The 17014-nt window shown below is 41.1% G+C and overlaps 1 protein-coding gene across 1 annotated transcript in view; it reads left to right on the top strand.

The window, feature by feature from the left end:
• The window catches only part of npr2 (natriuretic peptide receptor 2), a 96998-nt gene that overhangs the window by 72570 nt on the left and 7414 nt on the right, over window positions 1–17014 (top strand). Inside the window, exons 14-17 of the mRNA XM_080418733.1 lie at window positions 1165–1320; window positions 3569–3737; window positions 11588–11734; window positions 13172–13295. Of these exons, the coding sequence (XP_080274859.1) occupies window positions 1165–1320; window positions 3569–3737; window positions 11588–11734; window positions 13172–13295 (596 nt within the window). The remainder of the gene's footprint in view (window positions 1–1164; window positions 1321–3568; window positions 3738–11587; window positions 11735–13171; window positions 13296–17014) is intronic.

Genomic DNA, 17014 nt, shown 5'->3' with positions numbered 1-17014 from the left:
GCTGGGGGTTCCCAGCTAGATTAGTTAAAGGAGTAGTTCACCCAGTTTTTTATCAATTTCTTATTTTCTATCAATTACACACCCCATGAAGCCTTGAATTCATGGAGATTTTTTTGTTTTTGTCGCATTCCTAAGCCAATAATTTGTATGACCGGCGGAAAGATGCTAATGTATCCTGTAGGAGACTCAAAGGAGACTGTCCTACCGGAGAGACCGCCGGTCATCAAATGATTGGCCTAGGAACGCGATAAAAACTAAAAAATCTCCATGAATTCAAGGCTTCATGGGGTGTGTAATTGATAGAAAATAAGATTTTTGGGGGGTGAACTACTCCTTTAATGTAGCATCAAGATTGGTTTAACCACTTTATAACCCTACTGTATATACATCGGCTATTTGAAAATATCCAACCAACTAGCTCACAACAAGCTTGTGAGCTTGTAGCTTTTGCTATTTTTACAAATCTAGAAAAAACTGTGATTTGTAATATTTTTTAAATACTTGTATGGAGGCACACAATCTTGTCAGCTGGGGGTCCTTGACATGGACATGTCACTGTATACAAATTCACACGCTGCAGCTTTTTAAAAAGATGATACCTAGCGTCCCTTTTCTGGGCATGTCATAAGAGATCCGCTATTGTCGCTGAAGAGATTTTGTATAGAGTGAAAAAAGGAGGTGGGCACAGCACAGACCCCTAGGGGAACTGAATTTTAATGGGTCGCCCCTTTTTTGTTGTTTCCTACGTTTAAAAGAAAATATTAATATTATATCAAAAGTCAAAAGATCTAAAGAATCACAACTTTTCATCAATTAAAAACAATCCCAACATTTTTCAAAAGTATTTCATAAATCAAATTTTAAAAATCTAATAATTTCCATAAATATATATATATATTTTTTTAAACGTTTAAGAAGTAGTGACAATAGCAGATCTACAAGCTCACAACGCAGCACAAAGTGACACGTTGTGAGCCTGTCGATCTGCTATTTTCGCTAGTTTGGGTCCCAGGCAAACTAGTTCTAATATCTCTTTTGGGTCTTGAGCTAAAAAGTTTGGAAACCACTGCCCTAGGCCTAGGGGACCCCCAGTCAATATGAGGTTTAATTGGCGATGGGCGACAGTTTTTCAGTGTTGGTAATTAGACTGCTCTTCCTTTCCAGAGAAGCTGTGGACAGCCCCGGAGCTGCTGATTTATGACCGCCACCCTCCAGAAGGGACCGGGAAGGGTGACGTGTACAGCTTTGGCATCATACTGCAGGAAATAGCCCTGAGAAATGGACCGTTCTATGTGGAAGGCATGGACCTCAGCCCCAAAGGTAACAACATGTATATTTCGTGAATCCCCACACGGCAAAATGAGTCAATTTAACAAAACTTTTACTGTGTTTTGCCAGTTATTTGGGGGCCCATTTGCAATACCCTCGGGGCCTACCAGTGGACCGTGGCCACATGGGTACTAGTTCCCCACTGTGACTCAAATTTTTTTCCTGGGCATACAGGTGTGAAATGAATTGCGAGTAAAGATGGCTACTATCCCCACTACATGCATTGGCCCCAATGATCAGTTTTACTGCATTCCACTGGATCAGTGTGGGAGCTCTTGTGTTTGACTCCGTTCAAATACACTTGATGACTGCTGGTGGATTAGACGAAAGAAAAAAAAACCTGCTTCTCGATTATTCGATTAACCAATGTCCGTTTTGATATGTTTTCAGTTCCAGACTTAGCTATTAATGTTAGCTATTAACTATTGTGGTTTTACCATCCTCTTCGCTCGCTACTTGTACTCTGACAGTAATTACAATCAGTGTGAGTGTCAGTGGTGAATAATAACCTGACGGGTGCCATATGCCACTCATAATATAATCTTTTATTCACTGTCACGCTCGAGACTTATACTCTTGTTTCGTGCCGTTGTCGCACGAAGACAATTAGACTTATAGGCCGCCTCCTTTCGCACCATTGTATGACAGAATATAAATGAATCATTATTATACCAGACAGTGCTCATCCTCAACCACTCCCATGCCGAGTGGAGAGCAGCCACACCTGTTCTGGAGTCTTGGTTTCATGATCATGAATTAATCATTATAATTAAACCGTGTAACTGCACTGTGCTATCGGTAAGAACATAAATATTAATCAAATATAATAACGCCATAAAGTTCATTGTCTATGGCGGTGGTTCTCAAAGTGCGGTCTGTCCGGGGACCGCCCAGGGGGTCCTTGAGGAGGTCCCCAGCTAAATGAGTGTAATATATCAGCATTTAAGTTTAACAACTTTAACCCATTAAAACTGGGAAAGCATCTGTTTCATTTTAGATTTTTGCTATATATATATATAGCAACGTACGTTTTTTTTCAGAAAACTTAGGATTTGAGAACTACTGGTTTAGAAGGCATTTGTAGAATCGGCCTACTAAGGCCTCAGGTCTTAATGGGTTAAATGAGGCTTTCACCGTCGAGTTTCTGCCCGACAGCGACAATATATTACTTTTAGTATTGAGGCTATTCCTTTTGCCTGTTAGTGTAGAGAAAGGCCAGTGGTGCATGGGTTGGGTAGACCACACAGAACATACTGTACAATGAATTGACTCAAATGAATGATGAGACCTGTACGTCTGGGTTTCTGGGGTTAAGACATGGCCATAGGCTATGTCTTTCTACTGCAAATCCACATTTCTTAAAGAGGTGGTGCCATGGTTTTGCACTTTTTCTGTTTTTCATGTGTCTATGAGGTTGATAGAACTTCATTAAGCCCCCTGGTGGTGTTTTTATGGTGTTTTATGTCTTCTCTGACTATTTTGAGTTTCTTCCTGGAGGCTGAAACCTTGAGGGTCAAGCGTGCCAATAGAAAAACAGCACTTTAATGACACAGTAAAATTATACCCTCCCCCTCATTATCATAACACAACAGGTGTGGGCATGAGGAGGAGGAGGGACTAGGACAGGTGGGTGGTGCTAAGGTGGTGGAGGAGGTGCTAAGGTGAGAACCAGGTATACTTAATGAACTGGAGGCGTGTCCACATAAAAACATAATTTTAACACTTTCTGTACACTTTTTTGAAAAAGATCTTCCTCCTAGTATAACCATAATACTCGATGATTATGTTTTAGGGGGGGGGATCACTGAAAATCACGGCACCCCGTCTTTAAGTATTTATTGACTGCTGTTTGATGCTGTTGCTCGTGGCAGATAATCATAATACAATGTGCAGACATACATATGTCACCGACGAGATTTTCTCCAAACACAGTGAAGAATGTTGAGTTTTTTAACCCTGCTAGTGAGAGCATGGGTGTCTATGGCAATGCCAGTCACTTGATCGGTTCAAACAACTTAGGTCACAAGGGATGTAAGAGGCCACTATTTATAATGCAAAATGTTTGATAATATGTGTAAACAATATATATAGTTGGCCCTATTTCAAGGTAGTCTGTCATCATGTCTACCAAATTATCTATGCCCTGTGTCTGTAACTGTTACTGCTGTGCTGTCTCTGGCGCCGGAATTCCCTCCCCGCGAGATCAATAATGGTATTTTATCTATCTGTCCCATGGCAGAGATCGTGCAGAAGGTGCGAAATGGCCAGAGGCCGTACTTCCGTCCTACGACAGACAACAGCTGTCACTGTGAGGAGCTGACCTTCTTGATGGAGGGCTGCTGGGCCGAAGACCCCGCCGAGAGACCCGACTTCAGCCACATCAAGATCTACATCACCAAACTCAACAAGTGAGCATCAAAACACCAGACGCCATTCTAAAAAAAATGCATTTCGTCGCTGTCAGGTGGAAATCTTGTGTCGTTACTTTTCCGAAAATGGGGAAAAGAACCTGTGTTCAAATGCATTCCTATGTAGTTATTATTTAGACACAAGCTGTTGTTAGTACTTTTCAATGGTTCAATATTCATAAAATCCACAGACAGACTTGCCCGCTTTAACTTTAAACATAACTATTTTTGTTACTTTTGTGTGACACTGTATGATGAAGTTGGGCATTCATTTACGAAAAAAACATAACATGTTGAAATATGGAGATACAAGGTTTCTGCCTGACACCAACAATTTGCTTCTCTTCATGAAACAAACAAAACGGCAACAAAAGAAAATCTGTCCTGAAATGATGAGTCTCTTTTAATTTCACAGTTAGATTTTTACTTTGTAACAGTTTCATGTAATGTAGCTGATCAGTTTAAAAGATGCAAACAGCCTCAGGTAAATAGGAAGCAGCAGTATGGGTTAAAACTACTTGGACAGTGTTGGATAAAACACTATTTGATTTTTTAGTGGCATCTTCTCTCAGGAAGTGGTGTTTTGCCGCCTGTCTGCATGTGTGTCTATGTACAGTATGTGTGAGCATGAGTGAGTGAGTGAGTGGATTAGTTCTTTCAAAAAACAGACAGACAGACAGACAGACAGACAGACAGACAGACAGACAGACAGACAGACAGACGTTTACATAACAAACTTTTGGGGTTGTTGCATTGACTTCATTGAATTGAATTCATTCCATATCTCATAACCATAACCATGACCCAAACCCCTACCCTAACCCTTTAAAATTCAGAGAAATCCAATTGGGGGCACGATTGTTATCCCCAGTTCCTGACATAAAGCCATATTACCCTACATTTTACAACATTTCCTGACATAGACCATATTTGGTTTATGCTGTTCATTCCTTGTCATAAAGCAGTGGTTATCATACATTTTCATGTCAAGGACCTCCATATTATTATGTATTTGGCCGCGGAACTCTGTCTTAAAAGATTTTGTGCCAGGGACCCCAAGATTTAGAAAATAGCAGAACTACGAACGACGCGTTGTGAGCTTGTAGATCGGCTATTTTCAAACAGCCGATGTAAATAGGGTTAAAGTGGTTGAACTGATTTTGATGGGGACCCCCTGGAACCCCTTCAAGGAACCCACTTTGAGAACCACTGTGCACAACAGACTTTTACAGCATCTTCCGGGAAACTCACGGTGCGTTTTAACAGCGGGCGATTCAGGATAGTATTCTCCGGAAGTGCATTATTCGTCTATGAGAGCCGGCAACTACTGGCGATAGCTGGCGAAGAGGCGATAGTCGGAATTCAAATTCATGTGTTGCTATGTTTACCTTCCACACGTACTGTATACGTACATACGGTAATCACAGCAGGAACGCCCTCTGGGCGATTTTTATCACCCAGAGTCGCCTACTGTCTCCCGCTGTTAAAACGTACTGTCAGTCGGTGAAGTGAAGTGTAAACAGGACATACGGCAATCAAGTGATTCAATGTCACCGTCATCAAGCGCACACTCTCAAAAACATAACTGATGACACCCAGTCAGCAGATAAAATTAGAACTGGATCACTATGAAAATTAAACTGATAAATGGGTACTCTCTCCTGATTGGCTGACATTTTGTCACCTACCTAAAAATGTATTTTCTGTTTAATAAAGAGCTGGAGAGACAGGGAGACTTCTGTTACTGAACAAACAATCACTTACCCTACCTTTAACTCCGAAGAGTGTACAAATAGAAGAGTAGGGATACCACTTCCAACCAATGCAGATAGTGGTTTTATTCTATATTACTTATATTAACAAACTCTACCGATACAGCATGGTTTAAACCACCTTTTGTTCATAATATAAGTTGCGAATTGCAGCTTTCACATGACAGGCTAACACAAAACACAATATGTGAACTAGTTCCACCCTGCAGGCTAGGTGATAGAGAGAACATAGAGAGGCCACAGAGGACACACATTTGGAATGAATTGTCCTTTTTCTTTTCTTTCTCCGACCCCTGGCAGAAATGTTTGGAAATATTTGCTTGTTCAATTGCCAGCTATTGGAAGTTGCAAAGAGTGACCAGATGCAGGCTGATCTGCATCTGCAATGACAGCAGCGTCCGTCATATGATGGTGTCGTTCACATGATATTGCAGATCTACAAGCTCACAGCTCGTAGAGCTTGTAGAGCCAGCTCAGTGGCCATGTGGTTAAGAGTGTCCACCCTGAGGTTGGGAGGTCAGGGTTCAATCATACCAAAGACTATGAATATGGGACCCAATGCCTCCCTGTATAATCAATACTGCAAAATGGAAATACTCTGTTACATGTAAAAGTCCGGAATTCAAAACGTACTTGAGTAAAAGTACAAAAGTATTGGCATCAAAATATACTTAAAGTAAAAGTACTCATTATACAGAACGTCCCATTTCAATTTTTCAAATGTATAAAAATCTTTTGAAAATAGCAGATCTACATGCTCACAACACGTCGCATCGCGTCGCGATGCGACTGACCTGTGGGCCACATGGCTTGGCAAGGCTAACTAGCATATCTGATATTTTTGCCTGCTTTTTCCCTCTACACCAAATCTCTCAGCCGAAACATCACGGTGCATTGCATTGTGAGCTCATAAGCTCTGCTATTTTTGCCCGAATGTTTGTGTGTTTTCACTGAATTATGATGACTTGTCCAGAATAGGGACAGAATAGGGTTCAAGTGGTTACGCATGTCCTCTAGTGATGCTTTTTCCTTACTCATGGCCCTCTCTCTCTCTCTCTCTCTCTCTCTCTCTCTCTCTCTTTCTCTCTCTCTCTCTGTGTCTCCATGCTATCAGTAGCATGGCCACTTTAGACGGATGCCAGTGATGTATAGCTTTCCATTTAGAGTGGTTTGAAGTAGAGAGGCTCTGCTGTGTGTGTGATTGATATACCCCCAGATGCACTCAAGGATGCTGACACACACACACACACACACACACACACACACACACACACACACACACACACACACACACACACACACACACACACACACACACACACACACACACACACACACACACACTATGACCCTCCCCCAGCAGGCCAGCCCCTTCCTTCCCCGTCACAAGTCTCCGTCCTCAGTGGCGGAAGAAGTACTCAGATTGTGTTTTTTGTTTTTACTTAAGTAAAAGTATAGCAATACCACAAGTTACAAGTAAAAGGCCTAAAGGAGTAAAAGTACAAAAGTGTCGACATCAAAATATACGTAAAATACTCATTATGCAGGGGACATTCTGTACAATGAGTATTTTAAGTATATTTTCACATATTTGTTTCAAAATGTGTATTTTTATGCGAAATTTAAGCTCACACACACGTCGCGTTGTGAGCTTAGATCAGCTGTTTTCTAATATCCGAAGTATAATTTTTTTTGCTTACAGTAAGTGTTTAATGTATGTTTTTTTATAATATAAATCTAATAACTAAAGCTGTCAAATAATTTGAGTGCAGTAAAAAAAATACAACACATGCCTCTGTGAGGTAGTGGAGTAGAAGTATCAATGTACATAAGAAAATTATGTTAATACTCACATAAAGTAAATGTACTTAGTTACTTTCCACCACTGTCCGTCTGTTAATGCAGTGTTTGCCTGTTATTTTCATTAGGTAAATGTATGTTGTTGACATGACATGACGGATGGCCTGTTATTTCTGGTTGCACGTCAGCCAGCTGAAGGGCACACGCCAACAAAGACGGCCCTTTAACGGCAAACGTTTAGGGTTTAACCCTCACGGGGAGCCCGGCCGGTCGGTGACTCTTCACTTCACGCTATGAATAGATGACCTCTCTCTCGCCAGGCAAAATCCATGGAGTCTCACTCCATTTTCTGTCTTTACGCTGCAAGATAAAAAAGGTTTTAGTTATGAAAGTCATTTCATTTTGCGTTGACACGCATATACCGTCAAGTCACACTTGTTTTATTCACTGTCTAGAAGTTAGAGTGTCGCTTATTAGCAGTGGTGGAAAAAAGTACTCAAATGTTTTACTTAAGTAAAAGTATCAATACTGCAATGTAGAAATGCTCTGTTACAAGTAAAAGGCTTGTGTTCAAAATGTTACTTGAGTAAAAGGGCAAAAGTATTGGCATCAAAATATACTTTAAGTACCAAAAGTACTAACATATTTGAAAATAGCCGATCTACGAGCTCACAACGCGTCGCATCGCGACGCGTTGTGAGCTTGTAGATCTGCTATTAGATCTGCTATTAGATCTGCTATTAGCCTATGTATAAAATAGGGCTAAAGTGGTTAATGTATGTTTCATAATACCATAATTTATATCTGAAAAGTAACTAGTAACTTAAGTTGTCAAATAATTGTAGTGGAGTAAAAGTACTATATTTGCCTCTTCTGGAGTAGAAGTAAAAGTACAGAAAGAGTAAAGTAAAAATATATCAAAATTGTACTTAAGTACAGTACTTGAGTGAATGTACTTAGTTACTTTACACCACTGCTTATTAGTGGTGTCAAACATAATCGATTCATAGACTAATCGCGATGCGGACATGGACGATTATGAATTGATTCATAAATATAAAAAATATTATTTGTTTTTATCATATTGCTAATTGCACAGAGCAGCAGCCAGATGTACAGTATATGTTGTTCAGTATATCTGACTGCTTGTATTGACTGAGGAAAAAGTTGCCATGTTGTGCAGTAATATAGAAACGTGTGATGAATCGCGATGCATCGTCGAATCGAATGGAATTATTTCAAGGTTAATGGTAATCGAATCGAATCGTTACCTGGTGAATCGTAATCGAATTGAATCGTGATGGCAGTGCCAATGCACACCTCTATCACTTATTAAACATCTGAATTGTCAAGATAATGTCCCTTTAGTTTAGACTCTTGGAACGCTACGCTAGCTACCAGGTGAAATAATCAGTATATGTTTTATAAAGCAGATAAAAAAAAGTAGGGGGGGGGGCTTTTAAGACTGAATATAAGATTCAAATGACTTAGATTAATCTAGATGTTTTTTCTTTTCTTCCGGAGTGAACAGTTATCACACAAAATAAGTTTTCTCATGAAGTTTCTCATAAACCTTCGGCTATAGCCTTGCCGCGAAATAACTTTGTCAACATGTGTGACCACACCTGGGTTGGGCGAACGGTGGGAAGGAATCTCTCTTTTTGGATTATGACAGTGATTCCCAACCTGTGGGTCGGAGCCCACTGGTGGGCCGCGAGGATATCGCAAGTAAATTGGCAAAACACTATGATTTTAATGATAATATATTATATTATCATCCTATAGTTCTACAAAGGTCTGTAGCTCTGTGGCTCTGTGTGTGCGTCTGTGTGTGCCCCCAAAATCCGTTCTGCCCGGTTCTCCTAAGTGGCTGGAGCAATTGATCTCCATTTGCACGCAGCCATTGACCATTAGCATGTGCACGGAACACCGAAGCCCGTTTTTTGCTTTCCCCAAATGTCAGCTGTTTATTAGCGTTTTTGTGTTCGCTGGTTCCCGGGTTGCCAGATCATGTGCGTGAAACAAGCGCCGGTGTTGCCACATCCGTGAAACAAGCAGACCATGACGTGCGTGTGGGTGCTCATATGGTCTAGTATTATATATTATACAAAAAAAAAAAAAATCTTTAAAAGCTTTAAAAATGTGTTTTCATTTTGAAACCGATTAATAGGAACTTAAAGTATACTCTATGTTAGTTCCATTGATCCAAGCCGGAACACAATCGAGGCAGGCCCACCCACCTGACCACTTAACACGGCAGCCTTTTTGGCTGCCGTGTTAAGTGGTCAGATGGGTGGGCCGAACACATTCGAAATCTCGAAGGCTTTCTCGAGACACTTTCTAATCTCAAACACTTTTTGAGATTTCCAAGTGGGCGCTGGTCCAGAAAAGGTTGCATGGGCGGCTGAATGATACTATTTCACTTCCTCTGCGCTCAACACATGATTCAGAGCGTTTGGACGTCTACGGCGCGTTGTGCAGTGACCAGCTCATGGCCTCCTGTGTGACACACCCCCCCCCCCCCCACACACACACACACACACACACACACACGCATCGCTCTAATGTTGTGTTTCTGTAACTTGAACAACACGTGGGTGTGTGTGTGTGGGATCCGTGACCCAGAAGAAACATGGCAAGATGCCAAGCATCGATGCTTTTAGCTGCTGTGGCGGCGGATGAGTCACCTCCCTCCTCTGTATGTATATGTGTGTGTGTGTGCGCGTGTGTGCGCGCGCGCGTGTGTGTGTGTGTGCGTGCGTGCGTGGTACACACAGGCATTTCTGCATGTACTGTAGTTAAGTGAAACACTGCATAGATCGTACTGTAGTGTGTGCGGAGACCTCTCTTATCAGTTTGATAAAAGACTAATTGATGCTTCCAGGACTGTAGCACAGTGGTTCTCAAACTTTTTCGTGCCAAGGACCCCCAAATTGATATGTATTTGGCAGCGGACCCCCATCTGAAGAGATTTTGTGCCAGGGACCCCCAGAAGAGAAGATTTGTGTTAAAAAATTATCTAAATTATTCAAAAGTTTCCAATAACATCACCGGTAGATATTTTTCCAAACATTTAAAAAATAGCAGATGTACAAGCTTGCAGCGCGGCACGAACGTATAAACGGATAAAGTGGTTAAAATGATTGTGACACTACATTAACTACTTTTGCTAGGGACCCCCTGGAACCCCCTCAAGGACCCCTGGGGGTCCCCAGACACATTTTTGAGAACCAATGCTAGTATAGATTCAGCCCAATGGAGTCTGCATTACCGGCTGTAATCAAAGGGGCTGGAAGTGATATTGTTTGGTTAAAACAAAAGGTTTTTGTTGAAAAGGTTAAAGCTCTATATTCTGATAGTAATCATTGCTATAGAGTGTGTGTTCAGTAACAGGAGTCTCCTGTCTCTCCAGCTCTTTAGTAAACAGAAAATTCATTTTCAGGTGGGATCCCAATGTCAGCCAATCAGGAGAGAGAACCCATTTCCAGCTTAAATCCAGTTCCAATTATTTTTTTCCTTTTTTCACCATCACATCCAGTTTCAATTGTTAATCCTTTATCCTGTATGAGTTCTCTCTCCCGATTGGACAAAATTGGTATCCTGATCTGAACATGTATTGTCTATTCACTAAAGAGCTGGACTGGAGAGACGTGGAGACCCCTGTTACTGAACTAACACTTTGTAACAATGATTACTATCAGAATCAATAGAGCTTTAACTTTTTTTACAACTCTATATCGCAATCATTACTATGGGAATATAAACACTTACTTTAACAAAAGTATATCACGTACAGCACCTTTAAGCACAACATTGTGGCATCTTGCATCATGATCCCAGCCACTGTAATCGATACTAGTATTTTCCGGCATCTGTGTTCGAACATCCATATGGTCTCTGTCGGGTGGAAACCTCATATGTCCAAGATTATTACTTTTCAGGATTCAAATTCAAAAATAGCAAAATTAGCAGATCCACAAGCTCGAAACGCGCCGCTTCGCGCCACGTTTCACGCCACGTTTCACGCCACGTTTCGAGCTTGTAGATCTGCTACGTTTGCTATTTTTGTGTGACGCTGTAGTATGATCAAGCAGGGCATTAATGAATTAAGTTAAAATACGGAGATAAGAGGTTTCTGCCCGACAGCAACGATATATTAATTTGGGGGTCCTTGACCATGTAATCAGTCGGTTGTGGTCAGATATCGGACACAATTGAGTTACCGCACATGCATTCCTAATCAATACTATTCCTTTCCCTGCATGTGTGTGCCAACAGGGAGGGAAGCACCAGCATCCTGAACAACCTGCTGTCCAGGATGGAGCAGTACGCCAACAACCTGGAGAACCTGGTGGAGGAGCGAACGCAGGCCTACCTGGAGGAGAAGAGGAAAGCCGAGAATCTCCTCTACCAAATTTTGCCACAGTAAGACGGAGCCGCTGTAACCCGTAGTCACACTCGTACACCTATACCTGAATGCCGCGACGTCGGAACTCATGAGCAGGACATACTGATACTTTCTTTTCACCTCGAGAGACCCGAAAGATACATTTTGTGTCTTCCTGGGACCCCAAACGTACAAAAACCTATCTAAAAAAATATCTTGAAATGTTTTGACAATTTCTGCTTTTTGGGGGGCAATTCTTTGGAAAAATTTGGACAATTTTAGATGTCTTTTTTTCTTCTTTTTTATATAATAGGATAAATGTATACATATTTTTTACATACATTTGGGAAACACTCAGATAGATAGAAAGAGAGGCAATTAGCAGTCCTCAGTGTCGCCGGCTTAAAAACCCCGACATTAATGAACGAACCTCAAATCCTTCCCTTGCCGTCACGCTTCGGAGCAGATAAACGGTTTTCCCCATTGTGCACAGATGAAAGGCGAAGTGAGAGGAAGACTTCTCATTAGAGCGAGGAGGAAACAAAACGAGATGCAGGGGTTTTACGAATTCTAATAACATGCCAATAGCAGAAAAAGCCTCCCTTTGCCTTCTTACGCTGTCTGTCTTGCCAATTTGTCTCCCTAAAAGCCTTCCTGACTGACAGAAGGGCCCGAGAGAAGACACACTCCATACCTGTGAATTAAAATAGATATCTGGTGCTATGACAGAAGCCATGTTCACACGCTGTCTCAAGACTCTGTCACTTGTTGATTGAACCTGCCAGGCATATTTGAATTTTTCCTCTCCTAAAGATGAGGAAATGTCTCTGTCTTTTGTAGTCGGTCAACTTATGAACTCGTGGTCTGCAGTAGTTGTTTTTATTTTCTAATGTTTAGGCCATTGGTTCTCAACATCGGGTCCAGGAACCCCCAGGGGCCTTTGAAGAGTTACGGATGTGTAACTCAGAGACTGTGCAAACGGAACCAAATGGACCTGTAAGGATCCATTTTGGTTCCATTTGCACAGTACATCTGTAACTGAGTTCAGTAACAGGGGGATTTCTTAGCATAGATTTGGGTCAAAGAGATCAAAATTGTATCAAATCCATGGCCTAATGCATATCAAACGGGGGGGGGGGGGTCCTTAAAATTAACCGCTTAAACCCCATATGGGTAACCGGAGTCCCTCAGGGCTCAATACTAGTGTATTTTCAGTTTTGTGTTATTGTGAGGAAAGCTTTCGTCGAAAATCGACAAGGTCACAACGCGGCGTGTTGATCGGCTATATCGGCAACAAAAGCTTTCCCCACAACAAGGATGCTGGGGTTTAAGTGGTTAAGAAAAAGGTGGAGAATCGGTGGTGTTAGGCTATTATCTTCATCTTCATTCCTTGTTGTAAGGAGTCACGGTAGAAGGGCTTTTCTTCTCCGTGTTTTGGCGTGACCTGACGTCCCTATCCCTTTGTGCACACGCAGCTCCGTAGCAGAGCAGCTAAAGCGAGGGGAGACGGTGCAAGCGGAGGCGTTTGACAGCGTCACCATTTACTTCAGCGACATCGTGGGCTTCACGTCCATGTCGGCAGAGAGCACGCCGCTGCAGGTACGTTAAAGTCGGCCGCCACTATCCACTGTATAGTCCTCCCCGCTTACTGTGTAGCTCCTCCACCAAGGAACCACTCACCACTCCATGCAATATGGGCTCTATGCATAGCGGACATATTGGGCCTCTTCCTTGCTTCCTTCAGGTGTTACCAATGATACTAATGAAGGCTCTGTTCCATTTAGTGTAGCACAGTGGTTCTCAATCTTTTTCATTTCAAGGACCCCCTGTAATTCTGAGAGTGTACAAATGGAACCAAATGGACCCTTAAGGGTCCATTTGGTTCCATTTGTACACTCTCAGAGTTACACACCCGCAAGGGGCCATTTGGAACCCCCTCAAGGAACCATGAGCCTGCATAGAGCCTATTTGTTGTATTGCTCTGCGGACATTGAGGCCTGCAACCTGTGTGTACTCAGTTATGAGTCTCTTGTCTTTTATTGCACAGATAAGACAAATATCTTAAATATACATAGCCTATTAGTGAAATATACAATGAAATTGCTGACAGTAAAAAAGAAACTGTGCCTGAGGAAGGTCCACACGACCGAAACGTTGCTTCACACTAAACTTAACTCTTGGCCGTGCAAGTGGCAGTGTGCGGGCTTAGACTTAAAGATGACAATCTACAAGCTAATGTATTTTTTTTGCTATTAAAAAAAAAATCTTGAAGACATTTTCTACATTTTTAAAAATGTTTTGCCCCTAAATGCCCAAAATAGGGAGGCCAGGTTGAAAGTGCTTGAGAGAGCGCAGACAACCGCATGAGAACAATGATGGAAACATGGCTTTTCATCCAGTTGTTTGTAAACAGACGAATGGAAGCCATTCCAACGGTTATTATTCAAAATAATTGCAATTAGCTCAAATAATTGCAATCAGGTCGATTATGCAACCAGGCCTACTGAAATGTGTCGTTTCAAGTAATGGGTAAGCCGGCCCGTTTATATAACGTCTCTGTCGGGTGTAAAACCTCATATGTCCAAAACTGTTACTTTTCAGGATACAAATTCAAAAATAGCGAAAGTAGCAGATCTACAAGCTCGAAACGCGCCGCTTCGCGCCGTGTTTCAAGCTTGCGGATCTGCTACTTTCGATGCTTTTGTATGAAGCTGTAGTGTGATCGAGGACGGCATTCAATTACAAAAAGAAACACACAAAAAAGTTAGAATAGTGAGATAAGAGGTTTCTGCCCGACATGCAACGACCTCCTTATGTGATTGACAGCTCTGTTGCACAGCGTGCCACTCTCCCCACACGCACCAAGAGGATTTAATGATCAGAAAGGCTCTCAAAGTAAATTGCTCGCCTTGTTGACAGCTCCCGTGGATTTACTTGCACTGTGAAAATCCTCAGTGTTAATTTAGCCCTGTGAGTCGAAGAGTACACAAATGGAACCAAATGGACCCGTCATTCGTACGCACTCTTGAGCAGTGGTGTAAAGTAACTAAGTACATTTACTCAAGTATTGAGTAATTTTACTACTTTAGTATTTTTTACTTTACTGGCGTATTTCAAATGTTCAGTACTTTTTGCTTCTACTCCACTACATCTCAGAGGCAAATATTATACTTTTACTCCTCTACAATTATTATTGTTTATTAAAACTTTAGTTACTAGTTAATTTGTAGATTTTGATTATTATTACAAACCATACATTAACCACTTCAGCCCTATATACAGTTTGGCCATTTGAAAATAGCCGATCTACAAGCTCACAATGTGTCGCGATACGACGCATTGCAAGCTTGTATTTTCTGCTATTTTCAAAAGATTTGTTTAACATTTTATACATTTGAAAACATTCTGCATAATGACTTTCTTCTTTTGGTACTTTAAGTACATTTTGATACCAATACTTTTTTACTTTTACCCAAGTAAATTTTTAATTCAGGACTTTTACTTGTAACCGAGTATTTCTACATTGCAGTATTGATACTTTTACTTAACACTGAGGATTTTTTTTTTACTGTGTACCGCTGCTCCCAGCTCAGACTCAGAATGGACTGGGTTGTCACATCACACAGATTACACAATCATGTAAAAGAGTGGGTGGAATAGTTTTTCGGACAAGATCCCAACATTTCATCGCAGTATGTCCTCGTATGTCCAAATACTTTTCAGGAAATCATGTTTATTTTTTTATAATTTTTTTATGATATTTAAGGCCTTATATTAGCGACAAATTGCCACACAACCTGTTGATAGCCAGTCATTTTGGGCATAACAGTAAGTTGAAGGGTAATTTAGTTCTGATAATGATGTACCGTGCGTGTTCAAATCGTGTATACTTGACATTATTTCCGACCATTTTCCAAAGCATACATTTCGTCTCTGTCGAGACAAACATGTCCGAAACTGTTAAGGATTTTTTTTTTAAAGAAGCCAAAGTAGCAGATCTACAAGCTCAAAATGTGTCTCTTCATGCCGCGTTTCGAGCTTGTGGATCTGCTACTTTTGATGTTTTTGTGTGACGTTGTCAGTACGCTAATTTACGAAAAAACTAAAAACATGGAGATAAGAGGTTTCTGCCCGACAACAAAGATTTTTTCTTTTTTCTTAAAAAAAAAAAAACCCAGTCTGCCTGCAATGCTCAAGTAAAGTACAGACACTCGAAAGTAGTAGTAGGCCTACTATACATAAGAACAGTACTCAAGTAAATGTACTTTGTTAATGTCCAGCAGGGCAAATCAAATCTGCATGCAGAAAAGAGTGTTTGACAATGATAAAATCTCTACCTACAGTACAGAGCAGTGTGCCTCATAGTTTCCCACACACACACACACACACACACACACACACACACACAGCTCAAACTACTCAAAATAGTTGTGTTGGTTCAGGGAGGGTGCTTGACGCAGTACTGAGTCACACCATGACACGGCCTCCTTCTCATTTGAATCCCATATAATACTGTAGTGGTATTCAAACTTTTTCATGTCAAGGACCCCCCAAATTTATATGTATTTGGCCGCGAACCCCCCCCCCCCCATCTGAAAATACTTACTGCCAGGGGACCCCGCCATATAGGATTTGTGTTCAAAAATATTTCTCGTTGTGTGTAGTTTTTTTCACAATTTTTTTTTGAGTAGCAGATCTACAAGCTCACAAGCTTTTCTGAGGACCCCCTGGAAACCCCTCAAGGACCCCTGGGGGTCCCCAGACCACAATTTGCGAACCACTGCCATATAATAGGAAGGTTTCTAAGCGGAGTGGCATTGTCAAGATGCCATGTCACAACCAGGCACAGTCCCTGAAAAATAAAACGTAGATATTGTGACGATAATAGTCAAATATAATTTCTTTTTTTTATTTGTCAAACATTTTCCAAAATAATGACCATGTATATATGAGCTATTTTTGTTACTTTAAAAAAGAAAAAGAAAATAGGCTTTACTTGAGTGATTAAAACCAGGAAAACACTCATATCACGATAACGATATCCAAAATCCCAGACAAAATCACATCTCTCATCGTCTCATATCACGATAATAAAGTAGACGAATCCTACCCTATTTCTCGTATTGTTGTGCATGCAGTGTTGTTTGCTGTGCTCGTACTGATTTGTTATACAATGTGCCAACCACAGAATGTCCTGTTGCATCATTCCCTTTAAAAGAAAGAAAGAAAGAAAGAGGAAGAAAGAATTAAAGAAAGAAGCATATACCAAAAGAAAGAAAGAAAGAATTAAAGAAAGAAGCATGTACCAAAAGAAAGAA

This window comes from Gymnoscopelus braueri, assembly GCF_963280865.1.
Source record: "Gymnoscopelus braueri genome assembly, chromosome: 22".
Taxonomy (NCBI): Eukaryota; Metazoa; Chordata; class Actinopteri; order Myctophiformes; family Myctophidae; genus Gymnoscopelus; species Gymnoscopelus braueri.
Note: the sequence above shows the minus strand (reverse complement) of the source record. Positions and strands in the feature narration are given on the sequence as shown.